This window comes from Ictalurus punctatus, chromosome 10, assembly GCF_001660625.3.
Source record: "Ictalurus punctatus breed USDA103 chromosome 10, Coco_2.0, whole genome shotgun sequence".
Classification (NCBI taxonomy): Eukaryota; Metazoa; Chordata; class Actinopteri; order Siluriformes; family Ictaluridae; genus Ictalurus; species Ictalurus punctatus.
Genome location: NC_030425.2, coordinates 24255747 through 24282238, shown reverse-complemented (window position 1 = coordinate 24282238; position 26492 = coordinate 24255747). Strand labels below are relative to the sequence as shown.

The 26492-nt window shown below is 40.4% G+C and overlaps 1 protein-coding gene across 1 annotated transcript; it reads right to left on the bottom strand.

The window, feature by feature from the left end:
* Positions 1-716: 716 nt before the first annotated feature.
* pkd1l2a (polycystic kidney disease 1 like 2a) lies at positions 717-25590 on the bottom strand. The gene is made up of 42 exons (XM_053683067.1): positions 25237-25590; positions 24697-24702; positions 22197-22355; positions 21926-22114; positions 20557-20667; positions 20105-20252; positions 19793-20022; positions 19218-19704; positions 19074-19176; positions 18843-18990; positions 18525-18714; positions 15684-15792; positions 15462-15594; positions 15093-15359; positions 14859-15001; positions 13491-13673; positions 13269-13406; positions 13038-13193; positions 12591-12715; positions 11914-12034; positions 11616-11747; positions 11131-11353; positions 10376-10566; positions 10049-10279; positions 8921-9022; positions 8661-8839; positions 8186-8332; positions 6788-6987; positions 6441-6688; positions 6142-6343; positions 5591-6036; positions 5416-5512; positions 4875-5015; positions 4615-4800; positions 4197-4527; positions 3094-3227; positions 2880-3007; positions 2611-2771; positions 2263-2473; positions 1785-1886; positions 999-1130; positions 717-921 (listed from the first exon to the last, which is right to left on the bottom strand). The coding sequence occupies exons 1-42, from the start codon at positions 25556-25558 to the stop codon at positions 799-801; spliced, it is 7515 nt and encodes a 2504-aa protein (XP_053539042.1). The 5' UTR covers positions 25559-25590; the 3' UTR covers positions 717-798.
* Positions 25591-26492: the final 902 nt, after the last annotated feature.

The window sequence follows — 26492 nt, the reverse complement described above, 5'->3', positions numbered from 1 at the left end:
GACCAATAACTACCATACGTTTAACAATGGAGGTCAATAAAATAAGTCAGTTTCTGTTATTACTTATAATACAGCACCTATTAACACGGGTTCCATCACCAGGCTCGCCTTTTCTTCTTATCTGAAGTAAATAAGATGCAGTTCTTTGTGTCACGGAGAAACCAGAGCATCTTCACCTAGGAAGACTTTCCTGCGGTGGAAAACTGACTGTTATGAAGCCCTGACATTAGAGATGCTTTCCATTCATTGTAAATGGACCTCTTGCACAAAACTTCACCGTATCAATGCTTATACATTTTTTCTTTGTCATATTTGTTGTTGTACGAGTGTGATATTACGGCTGGCACTACTGTCAGAGAAAATTAATCAACGTTGTCTGACCAATCGTTCAAGAATCCAACAGTGCTGTGGTATAAATTTGATTAGCTAGATGGATGTATGTCAGGACTGATGAATAAGCTTCATATATCCAACACAAAGGAAAAGGAAAACTCAAAAAGTAACTCCTCAGACCAAGCTTTGTAGGTTTTATGATTGTTATTTAAGGACAGCAGGAAGAAATCAAGCAGTTAAAAGCCTGGTACAGAGACCCAAAGGGCTGCGTTTTACAGCTTATATAATAAAAGCCCACACTCAGTACATGTAACACCTTTCACATCAAGCTTTTAAATATAATGACCACATTGTGCATGGAGAGATTAATAGTTCTACAATTTCCAAAGACAAAAAGAGCATTACATAAAAGCTTCTATAATCCACTTCATGTGCTACTCTTATGTTTCGATCCCAATCGTACGTTTATGATATGGCAAACGGTCTTGCTTTCGGTTCCTCAGGTAACTGGTTCTTCTTGACCTTGATTCCCAAAAGACTGCATATCTTCATCAGCATCAGATCTACGATTTCTTCCTCTTCGGACGGCTGAGAAGTAGAGACGACATTTTAAAAAAAGGAGCTCCTTGTATAGTTTTGAAAAACAAAAAGGTGAATGTCTGTACCTTATGGTGTAACTGTTCTTCAGAAAATGCCACCAGGATAACGGATATAAATAGGTTCAGAACCACAAATGTCATGAAGATGATGCAGGAACCAATGACAAATGCACCCAGAACAGGATTGTACTGCAAAACCTTGGGGAGGGGAGATTACAAACATTGAGATTCATCATTTTTGAGGAGCATGCCTATGTTCTTCAACCAGCCCAAGAGAACCCATGTCCTCTTCATCTTCCTCCACTGGCTTCCTGTAGATGCCCGTATCAAATTCAAGGCCTTGATGCTCACGTACAAGACCTTGTCTGGATCAGCACCCCCCCCTACCTCAACACTCTCCTGAAGGATTGCATTCCCACATGCAATCTGCGATCAATCAATGACCGACGCTTAGTAGCGCCTACTCAGCGCAGTTCAAGGTCCCTTTCCAGAACCTTCACACTAACTGTCCCTCAGTACTGGAATTAATTTCCAACCTCAATCCGGACTGCAGAATCTGTCACTATCTTCCAAAAACAGCTAAAGACCCACCTCTTCCGTGAGCACGTAACCAACCCCCCCCCCCCCCCCCCCCCCCCAAAAAAAACAACCCCTCCTTACTCTTGCACTTACACTCTACTCTGCGCACTTTGCTTCTTCTAGAACTCAATCCACAGATCTTGTTTAGTAGGCACTACATGTATTGTTCCCCGCTTGATATATCGCTTTGCTTGTATTTCCTCGTTTATAAGTCGCTTTGGAAAAAAGCGTCTGCTAAATTAATAAACTAATGTAAATGATGATCTCACATACTTCCTCATAGTTGAAGATCCCCAGTTGTAAGCTTACGATGGTCTTGGCAGCATGTAGAAGAGTGTTGTATGAATAAAGCTTCCAACCGTACATTAAATTACACTGTGGGAGAACAAACCAGATGAGAAACATCTCATTTAAAGTTCATGGTTTCATCATCTTCAGAATCATCAGTCACTGTACGCTACGTTTCTGTAAAAACATTTCCTTCTCCCAGTCCTTCGAACTTTTTTGGATGGAAATGGTTTTTTCTACACCACGAGTCTTGTCGTGCCATCGTTAAGGATCACAGCTTACAGGATTACTTCTGCTATGCTGGATTGTCTTACAAATATGACACTATTCATTGTTTGTGATACATGTGAGTCATATAAAAATGAAGAAGCAATAAGCAACGAAGCTTGCAATGTGAACATAGCCTAATCTGGTTAGAGCTGAGAAAGCACACACAGATCGAATTCAATTCCAGATTGCTTACAGCGATGGAGTACGCCGATAACATAATCGTCATGACGATGAGGAAGCCAGAGATGTCGTTCCATGCCCGACGCAAGGTTGCGCTGATCATTTGCAGTTTAGGGTTGAGGCGTAGCAGGTGCCACAGTTTGACCGTAGCCAGCAGAACCAGGAAAGCTATTAGGTATCCAAGAACTCCATCTGCTGTGGCGGTTTCATGGAAGCTAGCATGTCTGGCGGAAGAGCAAAGGGTTAGCGGAGTTTTTAGTAAGCAAAGTTTCGCTCACAAATAACCGATTGACATTTTAGGAGATAATCCCGTATTTTCATATCTTGACGTCAAGGGATTAAAATGCCTAAATGAACTCACTGGTCTTTGTGGTTTCGATAGTACTCAATGTCCCGGTTGCCCAACAGAGTCCTCTTGATGAAAACACACAATGCACTCCAGCTTAAAATAATGATGGCTAGCTCCAAAACATTCCACTTGCTCCTGAAATATTCCCACTTGTGCTGCTTCATAAGCTTGCCCTGTTAAAACAAAAACAAAAAAAGGATATCCTTCTCTGTGCCCATTTTCTGATTCTCTGTTAAATCAACCATAATCAAACTGCACAGTTTACGTAGAACAGGACTGACCTGCTGAAACATGTAATAAAGAATGAAGAGAAAATAGATGGCCTCGGAGGCCATCATGAAAATATGAAAACCACCAGTTGACTGATAAAGGCGAACACTTTGTAGATCACTGCGATACTGGAATGCTCCTGTGAAACAAAAAAACAACAACATGGACTTCCTGGAACGCATATAAACCAAAGACGCCCAGAAATTGGGAGAAAATGAGACTCACCCACTGCTGTGGTCTCAAACATCAGCGTGACAATACAGAAGAGGTTGACATTAGCGTTATACACTGTAAACTCCACAAAGATAGCCCGAGTGTATCTGTCCACCCAGGTGTTGTCAAAAAGGTACTGAAGCAAACTGTGAAGCAAAACACTGGGGTTCAGAATATAGTTCTGAATAATTTATATAACTGCTGTTGGGTGCGTGATTGTGATTGGTCAGAAGGGGCTGAATGATCTATAACAGCACGGCTCATTCTCATTTCTATAGTATTAGCGTTCCTAGAGTAACAAGTTTACAGAGACTTGTATGGACTTCTATGATCCACTATTAATATGGTGAGATTTGTTTATGGCGATGTTTATTGAACATTTTTTGAAGGAGTCTCCACTGTCCAATTTTCAGACAAGGGAAAATCTTCAGGACGGACGTCTTCGCGGTAGCTTGGTAACAACGTAATTATTATTATTTTTGTCTTGTTAACCTTTAGGGGAAAAAAAGAGGTGCGGGAACAACAGTTTGTAGCTATTATAACATAATGGGAGCAGGAATTCATTTGTTTCGCAGACGTCTCCACAACAATAATTATAAATGGATTAAAAAGTACGACGTATTCTTCTTTCATTTTTTTTTTCTTTTTTAAAAACTGATTTAAAAAATTATGTAATCATTGGCAAACTGCTGTGGTGTAAGAAGAATGAAACACTTTTGAGGTGTCCTGTCATTGGAAAACTGGCATCACGCTTTTCCTATAACAGTAAAGCCTTGTCATGTTTAATTCTTTGTGCAGGCAAGCAATTACAGGATTATAAAATGAATGAATTACAGGACGCTGTATATGCTTTGAACATTGAAAATGGAAGTGTTCCATCTGAATGTTAAGAAAATAAAACTATTAATATTAATAGTTTATAATTTTATATTAATATAAAATTATTTTAGGAAAGTGCTATCTAACGTCTTCTGCATATATGAGCTCAAAGACGCCCACAACAGGCTAGTGTCGTAGCTGTAAAAACAATTCAGTTGAAATGGCATTGTGTCTCTCAAATGTAAGCTACTACAAGCTTCTCTTCAACCCTGCACATTAGTATGATATATCAATACCTTCTTGCATTTTGTTTGTTAGGCCCCAGGTCCACAACAAAGCCCCCACCTCTGTAGAAAGCCACCCCACCCCAGATAGGATGCGCCCTGAGTCTGGACTGGGTTTGGTACCGCCATGGCATGAGGAGACTTTTAGACGCGTTTACATCTGCCGATCTGTTCCAGCCTGGACCGTAGGACCCCATGTCCTCCACCTCCCAAGAGTATGGAGCATTGCAGTCATGAATGGAGCGGCTCATGAAGCTGGAGGTCTTGCAGGAGTCCTTGTGCACTCGCACCTGCCGGAGTCGAGCACTACCTACAAGCTTCGAGTTTCCATCTGTGATAAAGCCTATCATAATGACCAAAGTATATCAGACATAATGAATACATTTGGTCAAAGTGGACATCTACTTTATACACAGGTTAAAATACGTACCTGGTTGTCGTCCGAAAACGCTATTTATGAGCGTGGTGTTCGCCCAGGTAAACACATCTTTGTAGTTCATGCTGTCAGCAATACTGTTCCCGAAGCGCTGCTGAATATGTTGAGTGAGGTAGTAAGCATTTGGATCTCTCTGACCGTAAGCCACCAGGAGCAGCATCCAGAGGAAGCCGACATAAACTGTAAACGAAACAGTTGTCTTACACTAAGCGGTTTCTCAGTTAAACATTGCATTACAAATCAGCATTTCTTACTGAGAATCTCCCTGATGAGTGCAAAGACTTTCTGTTCTTTGATCATGTTGTTCCTCATCTTCTCAATATCAGAGGGTGGAGGAGGCTGATAGAAACTGCATGTGCTGTCCCTCCTGGCAATGCATATGCCATCAGGATTATCTGTGGAGCATAATTCATACTAAACATGATAAGGAACATTCTTTCATTCCTCTTCAGTAATCGCTGTATTCTGGTCAGTATTACGGTAGATCCGAGCCTACTCCGGGAACATCGGGCATGAGTTTGGAATACAACCCGGGTGGGACTCCCGCCCATTGCAGGGCACCATGCATATACACATTCACACACTCTTTCGCACTTAAGGGCAATTTAGCATAGTCAGTACTCCTACTGGACTAGTTCTGGGAACTGGAAAGAAACCAGAGAACCTGGAGGAATCCCACATGGACATGGGGAAAACATTCACAGACAGTCACCTGAGCTTAGGATTTAACCAGAGCTGAAGCTGTGAGGTGGCAACACTACTTGCTTACACCAATGTGCCTTCTTTAAAGGTTACCTGTACTTGATAGAGCCCCCTCAATAGGAACATCTCCACATTCCTCTTGATCAACTGTCTTTAAAACTAGAGCAAAGAAGACGGCAAATCCCAGCACCTGAATAAAAAGAGTTGAAATTTGTTTAGAGTCCACTTAATACACAAAGAAAGAGCCAAATTAAGCAGGACCGCCTACCTTCAAAGGCTGGGTAATGAAGAGGCTCTCAAAAAAAGACACAGTCATAGAAATGAGCCAGCTAATAGAGCGATCCATTCCATACGTCAGCCCATACATCATGGTGAAATATGCTGAGACTCCACTAGTGGCTGCAACAAGAATCCAGCCAACAAACACAAACCACCAGGGCAAGCCTTTCTGGCAGCACTTCTGATCACCTCTGCGGCCCTCCCCCAGACTGGAGCCGGAGGAGACCTGGTCCCTACTGGAGCTGGAGGAGAGATACGGCTCAAGCAATCCTTTCATGCCCTGAACCTGCAGCACTGCCTGAATGTAGCTCTCTGGTTTAGAGAACCGGGAAGGACCCAGCAGTCTCAGCTCTTTCTCCACATTCTGGAGTTGTTTGTAGAGATACTGCCTGTAGATACTGTGTTTCTGTTTTGGCATCTGTTCAGGACTCCTCTCTGGAAATGTAGTGAAAAGAACAAAATGATACTAAAGCATGTTTTGCAAAAATGTAAGAGATCATAGGAACTGATTTTGTACATGTTTCGATTTTCAGTCCATACCATGAAGATTTACAGCCCCCAGAGAGATGGCAAACTGCTTTTTGGAGGCATCAGAGTAAAACTCGCCTCCTATACAGTTCTGCTGACAAATAATATCTTCGACTAGTGATAGGAGAGCGTTGATATCCATTTTCTCAGGGTCTATCCTTGGCATGGGGCTTCTCAGAGCTTTGGAGAGTGATTGGGCTATCTTTTTGATATCCTAAAATATTAACAAGGGCAAATAGACAAACATTTAAAATATTCCAGAAAATGGGAATCTTCTTTTTTTTTTTACCGGTCAGTGTACTATTGTGTACCTTGACTACAGCGTCTGGTGTGATCTCCCTATGGTCACTTTGTGGAGAAGGAGTTTGGGTTGGTGACACCCGTCCTGTTTTTCCTTGCTTAATAGAATCAGTCTTAGGCTGTTTAGGAGTTTGATCTGTCCTTCGTTCCCTTGGTCGGGTGTTTCTGAAGATGCTCACGATAAGAAGATTGATGGGGAACATAATAATGGAGCTCTGGATTCCAATCATCACTTGCTGCCAAGTGAACTCGATCTTACCTTTAGTCAGAAGTTAACAGAGCATTATTCTTGATTAAAGCGCTTCAAATTGTCATGACAAAGTTAGTAGTATAATAAATGCACATAAACGGGCATTACCCAGATCCATGGTCTGCTCAGAGGGGTCAGTGGGAATCCCCCAAAACATCATACTGGTCAGCATGGTGCAGAGCAACAAAGAGAAGCAGCATGAAACACGCTGCACTCGAGTGAAGTTACTGCTGGGGGGCCGATTGATCACAGAAAACCAAATATGACCATCTTGGAAATCCTTTGTGGTTTTCATAAAGAACAGATTACTGTTGAAATAGAAATGTGAAGCGTTAACACTTATATCAAGATAAAAAACAACTTCCGAAGCTGTCATAGCTTCTGATAGCTTCTGATACCACCAGAACCATATCTCAGTTCTTAGTTCTGCAGTTCTCACTTGGTTTCCCACTGAAGCTAAGTAGGGTTGAGCCTGGATGGGAGACCACCTGGGGAAAACTAAGGCTGCTGCTGGAAGTGGTATTAGTGAGGCCAGTAATTGGTACTCTTTCTGTGGTCTGTGTGGGGCCTAATGCTCCAGCATAGTGATGGGGACACTATACTGTAAAAACAGCACCGGCTTTCGCATGAGACGTTTAACCGAGGTCATTAAAACACTCATAAAGAGTAGGGTATAACCCCAGTGTCCTGGTGAAATTCCCCCATTGGCCCTTCTCTATCATGGCTACATGATCTGAATTGACTACATCACTCTCCTCGCCACTAATAGCTGGTGTGTGGTGGGTGTTCTGGCGCACTATCCACTACATCATCCAAGTGGATGCTACACACTGGTGGTGGTTGAGGAGATCCCCATTGTTATGGGGGCGGGGCCCATACTATGTAAAGTGCTTTGAGTGTCTAGAAAAACATATAAATCTAGCGAATTATTATTATTATTATTATAGTATGATTATATGATGTACACTATATGGCCAAAAGTATGTGGACTCCTGATGGTCACAGCCATGTGTGGGCCTTTCCCAAACTGTTGCTGGAAGCGCAGTTTAAGTTGGAAGCCCACAATTGTCTAGAGCGTCTCTGTATGCTGTAGCATTAATATTTCCTTTCACTGGAACTAATTTGAGATCCATGAAGACATGGTTTGCTAAGGTTGGTGTGGAAGAATTTAAGTGGCCTGCACAGAATCCTGACCTTAACCCCACTGAACACCTTTGAGATGAATTAGAATGATGGCTGCACACCAGGCCTCCTTACCTGACATCAGTGCCCAACCTCTTGTGTTCCTGTATCTGAATGAACACAAATCCCCATAGCCACATTCCAAAATCTAGTGGAAAGCCATCCCAGACGAATAGAGGTTATTAACAGCAAAGGAGGCACAGCTCCATATTAAATGTCTTAGTTTTGTTATGGGATGTTCAATACTCAGGTGTCCACAGACGTTTGTCCATATAGTGCATCTTCAGGGGAATATTGTTGATTTAAATAACCAAAGTTACCCACCTAAATCTTTTTAAGTCCATCTCTGTTGCTGCAGGAAACACTTTGTCCAGGGTGCAGTCACCTACATCAATGGCCAGCCATGAACTACATAAGAAATGCCACTTCTGCCCTGTCTCCAGGTCCTGGACCATCGCCTTATTAACATACCTGAATCGTAGATATCCATGGTCATCAAGCAGCTCCAATATGAATGGCAGTTTAGAAATAAATGCGTGCAGTAAAACATGACAGCATGCGGTTATAGGAAAACAATCAACAGCAGAGTAATGTGATGTGGCCTGGCGTACAAAAGTACATTATTTGCTGAGGCTTCTTCCAAAATGTTATCTACAACCTTTATCATTTCAATGATTCTTGCTTCTGTCAGAGCTGATCAACATTTAATCTAAACAGATAAATTTGAATATTTAACAGCCTTGTGGTATAAATATTATATATGAAATATAGGCTATGGGAGTGCAGAACAATTGTTTACCAAGCAGGATGTTTCCCAGAATTATTATGCCATAATCGGATGCTCTGCAGCTCTCCAAGTGAGAAAGGCGTGGTGAGGAGGAACATGTCTGTTCCTCCTCTGTCAAATACCGGCTTGTCTGAGTCAGTTAGATGATGGGGCTCGCTTTCTCCCTCAGAACCTAGTAGAGTTGCTGTAACCTGTGGTAGCAATGGTAATCATGTAACGACACTTAGACATTATTCCCGATTTGACATTCGGACTGAGGTAGACATACCGACCTGAGAGGATGTAGAAGCTCCTCGACGATGCCCAGTGCTGATGGTCAGTAAGTAGCGATATTCAGCCAAGGGATCATTGTCCTCTAGCACTGTAACTTTGACCTTTAAGATCACGTTACACCGTACATAAAAATCATGCATCAATATCATTTTCAGATAAAAGCTATGAAGGCGATTCCGTGATTAGGGTGCCATTTATCCCTATAAACAGTTCTTTTTTTTAATGTATGTTATCAATGAATCTAAGAAAACACTCATCTAATCATTAAAAAAATATATACTAACCCATCTCAGACAGGAATCACATTTGAGTAACAGGTTTTAAAATAACAGGGTTGTGTTTTAGCATCGAATTAGAAATTACACAAAATGTAGCTGACTAGCATCTATGCTAATGGGATAAGAACATTGGAGGCATTCTACTTTTACTTCAAATTTGTTTCCCTAAATTGATCATTTACTTTCAGTCTATAATTTGGGTACAAAACTCTTGTTAAGATCATTAAATACATAGGAAAAAGAATGAGACGACTTCATTTTCTTCTTCCTATGATCTTCAGAAAATTCGAAAAAATGCAACTTCCTGTTGAACTTCGGAAATATTCCAAACATTGTATAGGGGTGAATGTGTTGAAGTAAAAGGGCTGAGTGAATGAACTGAACTAAAAATTTTCATAAACTATAACGGATGACTCATGGGAAAGGATGTTTCATGCATGATATGTTAAATAGATTTACACATCAATGCAAAAATAAGAGTTGATGTATTTTAATGATTATATTTCAAGGTAAGGTGTAATTATAAAAAGCTGGTATGGGTAAAATATTGTTTTCAAAGTTCTGTACATGGATTTTATGAATGTTTTAAAGTTGTTTGTGGAAAAATGCACATATTCTTTTGTGAATGTCACTCTACGTATGTTTAAAATGTCTTTTCCCTTTACTTTACATACATATTTGTAAATGTAATATAAATGGGACACAAATGGCACCCCAACCATGAAATAACTCATAAAATAGTATGGGTATATGTTTTTATATTTATACTGGATTAGAACCAGAATATAACAAGATAAAAAAATAAATAAATAATCAGTACTCAGGAATAATGACTGCAATAAAGAAGACCTTTGCTGTGTCTTGGATGTCCTTTCTTCGCGCCCAAACCACAACTATGAGGTAGAGGAGGAAAATGGCACCCACAAAACACACCACCACAGGGTTACTGACGAACGTGGCGAAAAGTTCAGCAGTGCGGGACACGTCGACTAGGTTCGGCATGACAAAGAAGGAACTCCCGAAAAATGTCAAATGTGTACACAGGCACTGAGTAAGAAGTGGTGTGGTGCGAGGTCCAACCTGCGGAGACAGATAAGTGAATAATAAGTGAACGTTTCTACAATAGATAATCGTTTGTATAGTCTTCCTTTGAGGAAATCTACTACTTAAACTTACCCTGCAGCCAGAGTCACTCCAGTTGGTTACCGTCTCATCCCAGTACTTACACTGAGCAGCTATCGACGTGATGTACACTGAGGCATTCAAGGAGTTTACACCTGCTTGGCCAATAGGCCTCACCAGAAGATAGTAAACCCCAACTTCTAGTGCTATATCCCTGGGGTCCAGAACCCATGCATACCTCTCTTCTACAGTATATCACACAAACACAATCATAATCGTAATCAATTTCAATTACTATCTTAATCTTTAAGGTAAAAGGAAAGCTCCACTCTGATACACATGAAATGTCTATACTGAAATATTTCTGATGTGCTTAGCGATTCTAGTGCTAATTTATTAGTTGGTACTTGTATTTCGTAATTCCCGTGAGAAGTTAGTGGTTGTCTGCTGTTCTGATGTCATATGAGGACATGATGTTCTACTGATGAGAAATCTAGCATAGAATTGTGAAGACAGCAAACACTGGACTCAAAAACACAGTTGTGTCGAGTCACGATGTGAGGAGGTGCGAGAGCTGGACTGAATGAAGGACTAAAGCACTGCTGCATTTACTCTTTAGGTAGAGTGGTTCGAATGGCATTGTGGGTAATGTAGGAAACCGTTTATCGGAAGCGAACATGCCAATGAAAGAAGAATTTTATTACAAAATAAATCTTGCATGCCACATGTTAATGATAAAGATTCATACGCAAGTCGTCCAAGGTGGAGTTTTCCTTTTAGTCCTGTCTAAATGTCAGTTATTGAATAACCTGCTGAATTTCCTGGTTGAGGGAGCTGAAGTGTGGTCTTGTAGTGAGTGTTGTTTGGGTAGTGTTCAAACCCCAGGAGTAAATGTAAAGGTATCTCTTCTGAGGGGTGCAATTTCAAAACCAGAGATATGTTTGGCTTGGTCACATTAATGACCAAGGTACTGTAGTTCCCCAGGTCCAGAAATGTACTGTTAACTTCAGCCTCTGGTCTTGGTAAGATAATCTAGAAAACAAAGCAACATAAACAGAACATTCGTACTATATAGTCGCTATGAACAATCCTAGATGCTACTGCTTTAATGAATATGTACATCCATCCATCCATCTTCAACCGCTTACTCCTTTTCAGGGTCGCGGGGGAACCTGTAGCCTATCCCAGGGAGCATCGGGCACAAGGCGGGGTACACCCTGGACAGGGTGTCAGTCCATCGCGGGTATGTGCATCCATCAAGATTAAAACGGTTTTAATACCAAAAACATCTTACCTCGATCTCCTCACTGAGGTTTGATACTGAGATAACTGATCCATTCTTTCGGGTGATGGAGAGAGATGCTACCGCTCCATTTATGGGCTCACCTTCCCTCCAGGGGAAAGGGTTTATCGCAAAACTCAGCATCTGTGTCCAGACAAGAACACAGTAAAAGAACAATAATATCCATTTAATATGCTGTACAATGAACAGAACATTATGCGAATTGAAGGATAAAGTAAAAAGACAGGCATGAAAAAGTGCTTTCTTGGTACAAAGAGACAATCACAGACTAGTAACTTGAAATCCACACCCGCACATCCACTGGCTCTTCTAAAGGCAGCACGTTAGGACCCAAAGACGGAAGCACAAAGCTGGCTGAGCTGTTGTATCCAATTCTTAAGGACTGTTTCTGAAGTGCCACTGGTGACACTCTAATGAAATTTAAAGAAAATGTTATTGTAAAAAGACATTCAAGCTTCAAATTGAACAAATTTCCATACACACATAAATCATAATGTGTATAGTATATGGGCAGTGGTGGCTCAGTGGTTAAAGGCTCTGGGTTACTGATCAGAAGTTCAAGCCCCAAGTCTGCCAAGCTGCCACTGTTGGGCCCTTAACTGATAACTAGTAAAGAAAGACAGAGATGGGAACTTATAGGAAGTTGAGTAGGATGAAGCTTGAGCTTCAGGCATGGGTTTTCTCCCAAATTTTCCTTATTTCATAATTCCATATAAGTATTTTTAGGCATCTTAACACTAATATTAACACTGATTATACATCAGCCACCTTCATGATGCCATATTTCTGTCACAATTCTGCCTCTTCACTTTGTCTGTTTGTTAAAGGCTCAGCTGGAAAGCTGACTGACGATTGAGGATAGAAAGCCACATAATATTATGAGTTGGTATTTTCTGTGTGTTATGTATAAATTAAGATTCATTTTTTCACTCACGCTGGTCTGTTTTTGTATTGCCTGTAGCTTACCTGTTTACATACACACTGATTTCGGAGGTGCTAACAATGATGGGCTCTTGGTCTATGCTCGCACCAGCTAGCAGCACACTCTGGACGTTGTCTGCTGCATTTAGCACATTTTCTGAAATGATTTCCTATAGCAAAGAAAAAACCAAAGGAGAGATACAGTAACTTATACGTCAGTGCTGTACAATTCTCGAATCGGATTGGCCAGAAGGTGTTTGATTTTTTTAGAATACATTCATTTTCTGTAACAGCAGCTCTGATTGCAGTGCCATCTGTAATTAAAAAAAAAATTCCAGGTTTTATATTATTGCACACATTTTAATTCTCTTCGTTACTACATCATGGCGTATTGTTCTTTAATGAATGAAAATGTTCAGTGGGTAACAGTGGGTAACAGTAATCCTTCAATATGTATTTACAGATGAGATTCTACCAGTTGGAGTATGATACCTGCTGGTCTGTGCTGGCAGAAACTTTGAGGATGTTACTGGTGGCCTGAATGATAGATGTGACTGCCTGCCATATTACTTCTTTGTCACCCCCCTCAGAGAGTGTGAAAGACACCAGGGACATACTGAGGTTTGACAAAAGTGAGCTGGCCTCTAGCTGCAAATGAGAAAGAAATATTTGACAGAACTGCACGTTATCCAGATTAGTCTACTGCTGGAACAGGAGTACTACCTGAGATGTAGACGTTAGCTCTTCACTCTGTGTAGTGAGGCCCACAACAGCATCAGCTGTCTTTTGCACTTCTGAAGGGTTCCTGAGGGGGGCAGTGTTCACAGCTCTGCCCAGGTCTAACAGCATCTGCTCTCGTAGCTTCAGTCAGGACAAGCACATTTATTACTATATGTGCAGAGATGTGAAATGGTCAACAATCTAGAAATGATTCTGTATGTGCACCTTCATCTTTGCATCTTGTTCTTGGCCCTCGGTTGTGTCCCCATTCAGCTTATTAGACACCGGCTGGAACATCTGGGCTAATGTTGCCCCTGTCAACTTCCCAAGCTGCAACAACTGGTCCATCTGCTTGGACACAAAGCTCTGCAGAACCTCCACTGTGTTCCCAATGCTAGCATCATTTACCTGAGAACAGGATGTGAATTAAGAAAATACAATATACTGCACTACACTCTTAGAAAAATGTCCTTCAAATGTTCTCCGGACATACTATTTCAAATTCAATGTGTGAAGAAATGCATATTTCCTTATCTATTTGTCTTTACATGTTTTTGTCATCCACTTGTTTTTGCTTAAACAAACCATGTTGTGAGATCGGCCCAGAGAGCGTAAATTAAATTTTAAATCTATGAAAGTTCCGACATAATGTCTTTAGCCATGTACCTAGGTCTGATGAGTTATCTTTAGCTAAATAAGATACATAAATGCATGTGATTGAATAAACAACAACAGAGGAGCATTTAATGTCTCTGTTACAATATTTTATAAAGCCCTCTGGTTGGTCCCATGAAATACTTTGCTGTGTGTCACAAAATCCACGTATTGGAGGTTAGGACGGATTCAAGTGCAGATAAAAGCTTTTAATAAAGAGAGGCAGGCAGACAAATCCAAATCATGAGACAATAGCGTGGTCAAAAACAGGCAATGGGTTAGGCGATCTGCAAACAGGCATAAACGAGGCAAGGCAAGAATCGAGAACGAGAAACAAGATCAATGAACATGAAACAAAACGAGGAAACAGGGTATAAACGTTTGGTACGGTGATAACACTCCATACTTCGCGAAGTCATTGTGTTCAAACAGTCTCTTTATGCTGTGGTTGTGAGTGCTGTGAATTTGATGCAGGTGTGCGTGATTAGAATGAATGTAATTGTTCTGGGAATTGCAGTCCATGGCGGCCATGTTTGTAGGCCACAGTGCAAGATGGGAAATGGAGTCACTGGTTTGCTGTGATATGACACTGTGGCTGTATCTGGACCATGCTTCACCAGCTGAAGACATGTTAGGGTAATAAATCTATCCTTTTTTTTTTTTTTTTTTTTAACTAGGAGTGTTAAAAAAAAAACCCCTGCAATTCAGTAATGACACTTTGGTCAAAATGGATCTATGACTGAAAATGGCCTTCTTGAAATCTGTTTTATTTTATGACAAATTGCTCTGTTTTGGAGAAAATCTGGTGCCAACTATCTAACCACAACACATTGATTGGGATACCTACAAACCTTTCTCAATTTCAATGTTAATGTAGTTATAAATGTTTGCCTTTGTAGGGTAATATAGCTAGAGATTGTGGTATAGTTGTGTGCAAACCTGGACAGATAAGGTTGTGTTAATCTTCTCCCCTTCCACATTCTCAACAGTGATCGCTACAACCAGGCTGTAGTTACCATCGCTCCCCACAGGGAGAAAGAATGACTCCACCATCTGGTTATGGCCACAGTACAAGTAGACACCTATAGCAGAGGCAGAACAAAAGGCAGTAAAGTACCTTTTGTTTGGACGAATGATGAGAACATCATGAAATTTGGGTAAAGGTTTTCTCACCAGTGGATGTTCTGAAGCAGTACATACAGGGTCCAGCTTTGCAGAATGAAGGAGCCACAGTGCATGTGATGTTGAAGGGAGAGAGAATGTCTCCAACAGTGGGGTTAATGTTACAGGACGGTGGAGAGAAAACCTCAGTTTGGGGTTGGGATGCAAGCTGCCCATTTGTGGCTTGACTGTCAGGTAGTAATGATGGAAACAAAGTAGACGAGGCACCGAATATTGGGATGGTGAATTCAGTCGCTCCAGATAAACCATCTCTTACACCTAGAATGCAGAAATTGATGCAAGCCTCACTAGCAGGTGTGGCCTTTTCATTTGTAAATCCCTGAAGAAGTCCAAATAAAAATAAAATCAAGTGATACCCACCATAAGCAACAACATTTATATTCTGATCTGCATTGACTAGGGTTGCACTCTCGATTACAAAAGAGCTGACACCTTCCTTCTGTTTGATCAGTGCCTTCTGTGCTTTTTCATTAAAGCAGGAACTCAAAACATCCTAAAAGCAACAAAGCAAAGAAACAATGTCTCATTAGACACTATATTATATGAATATGGAGCTATTGCAGGAAGTATAAATGCACTTACAGGTACAGGGTTTGTGTCCTCAAAGTACCAAACAATTTGCTGACAGCCTTCACACTGCAACTGCAACTTAACATTTGCGTTGACATTCACTGGGTCACAGTTGGAACATCTGAAGAGAGAATAGCATAAATATCAAGAAAGTGAGCCAGAACGTAATAATAACATGAGCAATAAAAGACACTAAAAGATTGTTTTCCTAGTAAAAGCAGAAAGCAGGCCACGGTACATGATAACATGGTGGGACAACCTATTGCAGTGAAAATATTATTTGTCTACTTATCTCTTTTACCTTTAGTCGCCTACTGGCTAAGCAACATAAGTTATTGTTGAAAATTACATCATGTTTTGCTCCAGTAACCATAGGCCAAGAATCTATACTATCAGTCAAAAGTTTGGACATACCAAATTTTTAAATAAAAATGTTCATCAGTTATATGTAAATTGTGACATGTCTCCTGTCTGAAGGCCTGCACTGATCAGCTTGCACCTGTCTTCACAGAGATCCTCAACAGATCACTGGAGCTGTGTGAAGTACCTTCCTGCTTCAAATGTTCCACAATAATACCATCCACAAAAGGCAACCAACACAGGATTGAAGGACTACAGACCCGTCACCCTGACCTCTGTGGTCATGACACTGGTACTGACTCACCTGTAGGACATCACAAACACCCTACTGGACCCCCAGCAGTTCGCATACTGGGGCAACAGGTTGGTGGATGACCCAATGAACTTGTGACTTCACGTTATCCTTCAACACCTCGACATATCCAAGATTCCTGTCCTTGGATTTCAGCTCAGTGTTTACCACAATCATCCTGGAACTATTACACAACAAACTGACCGAACTTAGCATGCAAGCTTCCACCTGCCAGTGGATAACCAAATTCCTCACTGTCAGAGAGAAGCAGGTGAGGGAGAATTCATTTCAGGATCTCAAACTATCAGTGCAGGTGCCCCATAAAGTTGTGTGCTTTCCCTTCTGTTCTTCTCACTGCACCTCCATGGATCCTCCTGTCAAAATCCTGAAGTTTGCAGATGACACTACAGTCATCTGTTTTTTCTGTGGCGGTGATGAGTCTGCTAATAGACAGGTGGTCGAACAGGTGGTCCTCTGGAGCAGTCACAACAACCTGGAGTTGAACAAAACAGTGGACATGTTGGTATTTTTCAGGAGAAGCCCCCTAACACAGCCAGCACTCACCATCCTCGACAGAACATGATGATTGTAGAGTCCTTCAGGTTCCTGGGAACTACAATCACCAGGGACTTGCAGTGGGACAGTAACATCAGCTCCTTCACTAAGAGAGCCCAGCAGAGGATGTACCTCCTGCACCAGCTGAAGAAGTTCAACCTGCCACAGGAGCTGATGGTGCAGTTCTACACAGTCATCGTAGAGTCTGTTATCACCACCTCCATCACAGTCTAATGCAGCTCAGCCACCAAACATGACATTCACAAACTGCAGCGCATCATCAGGCTGCTCTGAAAAGACCATCAGTGTAAAGCTGCCCACCGTGCTGGATTTGCACACCTCCAGAACCAGGAAGTGTGGAGACGTGCAACGTGGTGGAGTAACATACTCAGTAGGGCTGGGGTGTGGGGGGACAACAAGATCACTGATCTGGAGTTGTACCCCCACCCCTGACCATTTTTTACAGAGACAGTAGTTCAGTTATTTCCTTCTGCTTGTTGACCAGGTTTTCAAGCTGCTGCTGGTGCTGCCCGAGGAGAAGAACTTATGCTGCCAACTCCTGCCCTAGCACCCCCAGGTCTGCTGCATCCATATTAGCTGAGCATTCTGTAATGAATCCGGGCAGGATGTGCAGACAATTTTATTAAATGCTAACAGATTAAATTTCTGCAATTAAAGGAACAAAACTAGCAAAAAAACAACAAAGGACTAGAATAAGGCCGGTCAGGGCAAGGCAAGGCAATGCAAGGCTAGGCTAGGTTAGGCAAGAAAACATTAACAGAAATACAACAACATTATAGTACACTAAACACACAATAAACAAATTTTTTAAATTCTGTTTGTCAAAACATGACGCAATGGCTTTGTAACTTAGAGTAGAGTGACCATACGTCCTCTTTTTCACGGACATGTCCTCTTTTTCCCGGATATGTCCTCTTTTTTGGACCATATAAAAGCATCTGGGAAATTTATTTTCATGATGTGCAATAAATATGGTCTAATACTACATCATGTGTGTGCATATTTGAATTGCTTTAACCCCTCTCTGTAATTTCCGCCTTCTTGCACACCAATTGGTCGATTATAAAAGACTTGCAGCAACTATTGGCCAAATTCCTGCCTCCCAATCATTAGCCTACTCTCAGTGAACGCTTGAAGGGTGAAGTGCTGTTGTGTACAGCATCAAACAGTTGCTCAACAATAGCAGCAAATGACAGCTGTCTTGAGTCGAAAACAATGCCCATGGGTATATAAGGTCATTTTCATTCCATGTTATCATATTGCTTCGTATTACATGGTCATTCAAATGTGTAACTGATGGTAGAAGATACACTCATGGCATCTGATATATAATTAGTATTTTTATATATATATATATATATATATATATATATATATATATATATATATATATATATATATGATGCTAATAGTTTGTGTTTTTCAGTGTATTGAAGTTTGCATTCATAGTAACACTGTTTTGAAGTCTAACCCTGACACCCCCCCCCCCCCCCCCCCCCCCACACACACAGACAAACACACAAAGTCAATAATTAATAATAGAGACCGGCCATCTGCCTCAGAAATAACAGAAAGAACAAACTCTGCACAAGTTACACAAGGAAGTAAATAAAACATCCTCTTACGTAATCACTGGATTAAAATCATTCCCTGGAGACACAGAGATGCATTTGCTTGCTGTCCGTTCCTCTAGCTGTCCCGCTGCCTTTGTAGCGGTCACAGAGTAGACTGAAAAACTGTAGGGTGGAGGGAGACAACTAGCACTTATCTGATGGGTTTTAGTCTGAGTACTGACATTACAGGGACAAGTTCCACCTGAAAGAAAAAGAAATGGCAGTGGATTCCAATACCATTATTCTTTATTGTATGGTCAGAAAAGGGAGTTGCATCTAGGTAGGTATGTAAAGCACACTGGATTTTTATTTTAATAAATGACCACTTACTGCAGTTCCAGGCAAATGTGTAAAGTTCAGCATTTCCATTTAGGCCACTAACACCCAACATTATGCTACTCATGCCTATGACTGGGTTCTCAGGGTTTGCAGTGATCATCAGGTTATTGCCAGTTAGCCCTCCCATGTGATCTTCTGTCTAAAATGACGGAATTATTAATAGGGTTGATATATGCCTTTTGCAATTTTGATGACATGAAGGAAACAGTTTCTTTTACATACTGAGTTGTCCACCTGGCAATCCAGTAGTGTTTCTCCGGCATCAACTTCCACTGATGAAAACAAGTTCCACGCCCTGACCTTTACCTGCATTGACCCTGTAAAATAAAATTCCTCTGGTTACTTAAAAAAAAACAAAAAAAAAACAAAGAAGAAAGAATTGATTTCCTGGTATAAAAAAATAAAACAGAACAAAAAAACAATATTACAACAATATCAACAGAACCTTCTATTTTGCTGGAGACCCTGAACATCTGTAAACTCCCATTTCGCATGTGATGGGTCTCAGAGAAGCTGCTGTTATCCCCAGAGACCAGAAAGAGCACCTCAACTGGAGTACCATGGTCCAGAGAGACATTAACATATAGAGCTGAGTCTGAGCACAGATCCTGTTCTGGTGCCACAGAGGCTTGAAGACCAGCCACTGGCTCCACCAAGCAAAGTTCCAGAGTAGCAGACACATCTGGAGCGGTCACTCCATTGGAGGCCAGGAGAGTAAGTTGATGGCATCCCAAGCCCAAAAGCTGTAAAGCTTCTTGAGGGATAGTGATGTTGTGAGGAATGATCCCTCTGACTTCAGAAGAGCGGACAAGCTCAGTGATCCCATGCTGGATTTTGTATGTGACGTTAGTACCTGACGGAATAAAAGGATTTTAAAGTGGATCTATATTGCGGTTGAGGTTTTCATTAGTGAAGACGATGATGACAGTGTTATATTTTACCAGCACTGAGCTGCACTTGGATTCCCAGCGCATGGTGGTTAAGACCTTTGCAGTTTTCCCTGTCCGTTGTCTGGTTTGAGCTGTGGCACACAATTGTGTTAAATTCCCCAACAGGTTCTTGGATGGTGATGGTTTTCTGAGCTGTCACGTGCCACTCACTGGTGCTACACTCTACTGTAACAGTATAGACTCCAGCATGTCGGTATCTGTGCACTACATAACTCTGTAACCTAAAAAGACAAGGAGACTTAACCTAATTTTTTAGCTTTCTCGATGAATTCTAAAGGTATTCTACAAAGGTATTGTAATTACTTCTCAGGCATGTAGGGGTCGATGGTGTGCCCATCACCAGCATTCAAAGTGCATGTGAGATTTCCTTGGAAAGGATGGAGCAACCACTTTATAGTCAAGGTGACGTTATCAGAGACAGCAGCTTGCTTACTAATCAGCAAATGAAGTCCTGTTAAGCAACACAGCAGTGTTATTATATTATTAAAACATAAAAACTTGTATATAATCCAATAAATTTCGCAACAACTTTGAAGCCTTGTAATATGGCACGTAACATACATATAACTGTAATGATTAAAGGTTATAGTTCATTTACTGCTTGAGCTGCAACACAGTTAGGACTGCTCTTGTAATCTTGAGACATATCTGCTATCAAGATTATTTTAATTAGCTAAATATATTTACATCAACTTAATTGTTATTGCCATATGTTAACACAATGAGAGTGATAAAGAGTTAGAAAAGTCTCTGACCATCTTTGCAGTGATAATCCACTGATAAATAGCTTCCTAGTCCTGGACACGGTTCTCCAAACAATGCTACATCTGCAACAGCTTGGCATACCTGCAACCCATGGCAGTGCCCTAGAGAGAGGAAGGTAAATAGTAATTATAGATATAAATATACACTCACAGACCGATTTATTTACCTGCTCATCAGTCAATCATCTAAGATACAGGTCAAGAGCTTCAGTTTACATTCACTTCAAACATCAGAATGATGAAAAATGATCTGGCATGGTTGTTGGTGCCAGATGGAATGGTTTCGATTCATTTCAATTCAGTTTTATTTGTATAGCGCTTTTAACAATGGACATTGTCCCAAAGCAGCTTTACAGAAATATATAAATTCAAGATATAGATTTTAAATGGATAAATGTATCCCTAATGAGCAAGCCAGAGACAACAATGGCAAAGAAAAACTTCCTAAGACGGTATCTGCGTGACACCGGATAGTGCGATTATAAACAAATCCCTTCTATAACTGTGTACTACATGGTCAAATAGTGCAATTGTGTAACCAGGAAATTCATTACAGTTTTCATTGTTGTTTCAACAGTTTTGTTGAACTTATCCACTGTTCACTGAGTGCAAAACTGTTCATGGCAATTGCAGTCTTAAAGCTATCATAGCAATCGAAGTCCTAAACCACCAAGTCCATAAGTGAAGTCCATAACTGTTCATATTGAGGTCCAAAGCCATCTTTATGGTTTAAAGTGGTACCATCCTCAGTAATCTTAATGATATTTAGGATTTAGGCTGCACCGTGTGGGGCCATCCTTAGCAGCAGAGCGTGATTTCCAGTTGATGAGAACTCCAACCAGAAGTAGGGCATCAGGATGGATTGGGCAGATGGGAAAACAGAAGGAATCAGGATCACTGGTATCTCATATGGTTTGAGTATTTCAGAAACTGCTTGCTGATCCCCATGGGATTTTCACACACAGCAGTCTCTATTGTTTACACAGAATGGTGCGAAAAACAAAAAACATCCAACGAGCAGCAGTTCTGTGGGCGAAAATGCCTTGTTGATGAGAGTGGTCATTGGAGAATAGCCCGACTGGTTTGAACTATGGTAACTCAAATAACCACTCTTTACAACAGGGCTGTTCAGAAAAGCAGCTCAGAATGCACGAATGTTGAATCTTGAAGCAGACGGGCTACAACAGCAAAAGACCACATTATGTTCCACTCCTGTCAGCTGAAAGTGGAAAAATGTCACCTGGTCACTATTCAATCTTCAACTGATTGGCTGATTGGATAATTGTATGAGTGGGCAGGTGTACAGGTGTTCCCAATAGAGTATATTTTAAAAATATTTCTACCAGTGTTCCATTCATACCTGACACTGTATCCACCACGTCGACCCAGCTGCACTCTTCCTGTAAGGATGTATGAGGAACAGAGCGTCCGGCCCTGCAGTAGTGTAGAGTCTTCCTGCCGTAGAAGCTGTCATCAATCTCTATAACCTGACCAGAGCCACACTGTAGCGTGGCGTTGTGGTCCATACAGGCTAGACCATGTCCCGACTCTACAACAAATCAGACTAATATGAATTCACGTTACAGATATGGAATCAGAAACTTGCCCGTGTGTGTACAAAGAAAACTAACCAAACTCGCAGATAAAGTGGAACTCTTGGCTACAGTTTTTGGTCGACGCCCACTGAAATCCGGATTCCTTCAAGATGTAACCACAAGCTTCTCCAATCTCAGGTTCACGGAGCCAGTTCGAGTAACTGACGTCAGATCCATCAAGCCAGGACAAGGAACCTATAGATGCAAGAAGCAAAGAGGATATTTGCTGGTCATATACATGACACATAATATAGTTTGTTAAGGAATTAATCAGAAGTACAATACCATGTACAGTTAAGGTGATAAGTTTGCATAGGCCTTCCAGAATCTGCAAAATGTTAATCTTTTTATTTTATTTTTTATAAATAAGATAATTTAGTACTGCCCTGAATAAGCTCTTTCACATAACAGATGTTTACATTTAGTCCACAATACAAGATAATAGCTGAAGTTACACAAATTAATTAGTTAAAAAGTTTACATAAGCTTGATTCTTAATACTGTGTGTCGTTACCTCAATAACTGTTTTTAAGTTTTGCTTTTAAGTTGTTCATGAGTCCCTTGTTTATTCTGAGCAGTTAAACTGCCCACTGTTCTTCAGGCCCTGTACATACTTTGGTTTTCCAGGATCTTCTGCATATTTGACCAGTTTCCATCAGCGGCTACATGGTATTCAGATCCGTTATATTCATATCCCAATGATATTGGGACTCGTACACAGCTGTTACATAAGGTGCAAACATTCACTGATTCTCAAGAAGGCAACACACTACAGTGCATTGAGAGCCAGGGGGGTGTAAACTTTTGCACAGGATGATCGGTGTAAATTGTTATTACTTTCTTTAAAGTTCTTATTTTGTAATTTTATACTGCCCCTTCAGAAGCTACATAAGATATTTACATGTTTCCCAGAAGACAAAAGAATAACAATTTACACTGTTCATCCTGTTCAAAAGTTTACACCCCCCTGGCTCTTAATGTAACATGTTGCCTTCTTGAGAATCAGTGAATGTTTGCAAATTTTTGTAATAGTGTGTACGAGTCCCTCAGTTGTCCTCAATGTGAAAAGATGGATCTCAACATCATATAGCCGCTGTTGGAAAGAGGTCAAATATGCAGAAGATGCTGGAAAAGCAATGTATGTGCAGGGCCCGAAAAACAGTGGGTAGTTTAACTGCTCAGGACAAACAAGGGACTCATGAACAACTCTCACAAAACATAAAAACACTCGTTGATCATCCAGGTAACAACACACAGTATAATGAATCAAGCGTATGTAAACTTTTAGACTGGTTCATTTGTGTAAATTCAGTTTTTATTGTGTTTTGTTGACTATATGTAGACATCTGTTATTAGCTTATTCAGGGCAGTACTAAATAAAAAATAAAATGTAATTTGTATGATCCCTCTTTTTTTTTAAATTATTAACATTTCTTCAGATTCTGCAAAGCATATGTAAACTTATGACCACAACTGTAAATAACAAATATTTAGATTAGCTAGAATTTGACTTGCTGCCTAGCCAATTACTACAGGAATCTATGCTAGTCAAACCAAGCATTACCAAGCAAAGAAAACAAGCTTATTAGCCAGTTAATGTTACCAAATTAGCAAAACATACCTCAACATGCTGGAGCTCTAATTAGGGAAGCAAAGGAGATGCCTCATGTTATCGAGTCTTTGCTTACTACAGCATATTGTAACATTTTACTGATGTAAGGGCCAGGGGCACTCATCCTTGAAAAATTCAACACCTTATCCTTATTCAAGTGCACACAGATAGCTATAGCATTGTGTTGAATGTGATGAAAACATTTTTATAAATAATATATCTTATTTATAATTGTATATAAAATCCACAAGAGCCCGTATATAATATGCACGATGTTTAGCATAAAATATAGTAGCAAAGTACAATTACTCAAATATTTCTCATCATTTATTTCCAACATGCTTATCACCCATTGCTAAAACTGAAGTAAGAAAAGACCCCAAAACAAAAGCTGACAGTTTTGTTGCTTCCATCTCCTACGATGAGGATGTAAAGAATGGAAAACAACAGCATTTGAAAATACGCAGCACCATAGGAGCTGTGTCAGTGTCTGAACAATAACACCAGCTTCTTTGTTCACAGCAACAAAAGGCTCTCCAACAAATCAAAGAGACTGACACGTTTAGGGCCTCAGTGAATGAAGCAAAAAAGCCATCAAAAGGGTGCTGGCTATTCGAGATATCTAATGAAGGAAATGCATGCGAGGTAGATTGTCAGATATCACTGGAAAGCATGACAGTGTGTGATAAACTGCAGACACTTTACTGAACAAAGGTGCAGCTTGTGAGATAGTGTTTGTACACTGTTACTGTGTAAAGGAATAAAACACCTGAGGGCATACTGTTATAGGAAAATAAACTGCATTAGAATGGCAAGATTATATTTTCCCATTACAGCACGTCCTAAAGTGTCAGGATTTTTTTTTTTTTACTGACTCTCACAAAACACTGACACTGGAGACTCCTTCCATAAATGTTAAATAACCATCTTCTTACACAAAACCTTACCAGAGCAATGATTATATGTTATATGTTAAATCTGTTTATTGTAACATTATGCATATTGTCAGGCATACTGTAGAAGTTCCTGTAAATTAGCTGTTACTATAGAAACAATAACATACAGTATTCGAAGGAACGCATTAATATAAACCTGTGATTTAAATTACAGCGGCTATATTGCCCAAGCTGCTGTTATAGAAAATTAATCGATCTTATGACCAGTCATTAATCAACATTTACTTAACATATACTGTAAAGAATGTACTGCGTCGGTTTCATTTCCAAGGGTAAAACGATACTCACACTTGTGTTGCGATCTCTAAGACATTTATCTTCTTGTCTACAGAACCCTATGGTAAGCAACTTAGATGAGGGTCAAACTGCCTTTAAGATTGTAACGCATGTTCAGCAGTTACTCCATGCCAAGTCAATAAGTTAAATGATTAAAAACCTTAACACGCAGCTTAAAATAGGGCAAATACGAAATTAAATATGTAGCATTATTTAAGACAAAACCACTTGCCCTCTGTGGCAGCCGAGCCCATGCTGAGGTTGAAGGAGGCAGGCGCCAGTCCTAGCCACCAGTCCTGCTCCAATTGCAAATGTCTCTGGAGAAACTGCTGCATCTCATCATTCTGGATGAAGGCCAGGTGTCCACCACCACGCTCACACCAACTTTGAGCTTCGAGGAAGCTACGCTGCAGGGTCACAAACTCATAGCAGGAGCCTTCAAAAGTTTTTTGGTGCTCAAGACAGAGCAGAGTTTCTGTATCTTCTTCACTATAGATTGAATTGACATTGAGAACGACCAAAAGGAGGAGAGTGGAGAGAAAATGTGTATTCATCTTCCCCTCTTCTCCTGCATGATACACAAACAGTCAGGTGTGCATCTCTACTTAAAGGGGATTGACGTCAGGGTCTGCCAAAGACAATGTATTTATACTAGTAGCTCTGGCTGGCTGGGTTCTGCACTTTTTCAATATACTAATTGGAAGAATTGTCCCTGAACAGTGCAATAATGGCTCATGTGTACATAAGAGCATTCTTTCTGCTTGTACAGGCAGCCTTTAACATCTCAAAACACAGCCTGCATGGACCGAGATAAGAGCAGTGACTGGTCATGAATGACAGTCCTGTGATATCCAAGCAGCTCTGGCTGTAATTCAAATCACAGGGTTATATTGATGCCCTTGATCTAATGCATTCTCATTTCTATAGTAACAACTCATACACAGGGACTTGTATGCTGGATGTTCTACATAACCTAAGGCTAATAATAAATGTAATACATTGTTATTTAAAACAACACATAATCTTAATCGCCTAAGAAACATACAGTCATTGATATGGTGAGGCTTATCAGTGTTTCTTTAGTTTTATAGGATCATATGACACAACTTACATTTGTTTCTTGGAATATTTGGTTTAAAATTTCAAAGGCCTACAATGGAAAGCACCAAATACAATCTATGAGCATCAAGTCGAATGGAAATTGAGATGGAAGTTTCCAGTGCCAGTATGTTTTCCACCACAGGAAAGTCTTCATGACAGAGGACAGAGGACAACATAGTGAGCTGTATTATTTTGTCTCATTAAATTTAAGAAAGACAAATAATAATGGCTGGTGTTTAATGTAAATGATGACGGGAACTAACTGGACGTTCTACAACATTATGTGTAACTATAAATAGTAAATGTATAATGTGTCATTCATTAATGAACTAAAAAAAATTGTTATTGGCAAATGCTGTGTTATATGTAATAGGAATAAAAGGACTT

Bases quoted from the DNA above. Each gene is read 5' to 3' on its own strand.
- pkd1l2a (XM_053683067.1), bottom strand. From the start codon at position 25,558: ATGAATACACATTTTCTCTCCACTCTCCTCCTTTTGGTCGTTCTCAAT. The intron at 20,668-21,925 runs GTATGAATGGAA...TCCTCTCTCTAG, and splicing joins CGTGGTGGATACAGTGTCAG to GGCACTGCCATGGGTTGCAG. The intron at 13,674-14,858 runs GTTTGCACACAA...TCCTGTTCTCAG, and splicing joins ACACAACCTTATCTGTCCAG to GTAAATGATGCTAGCATTGG.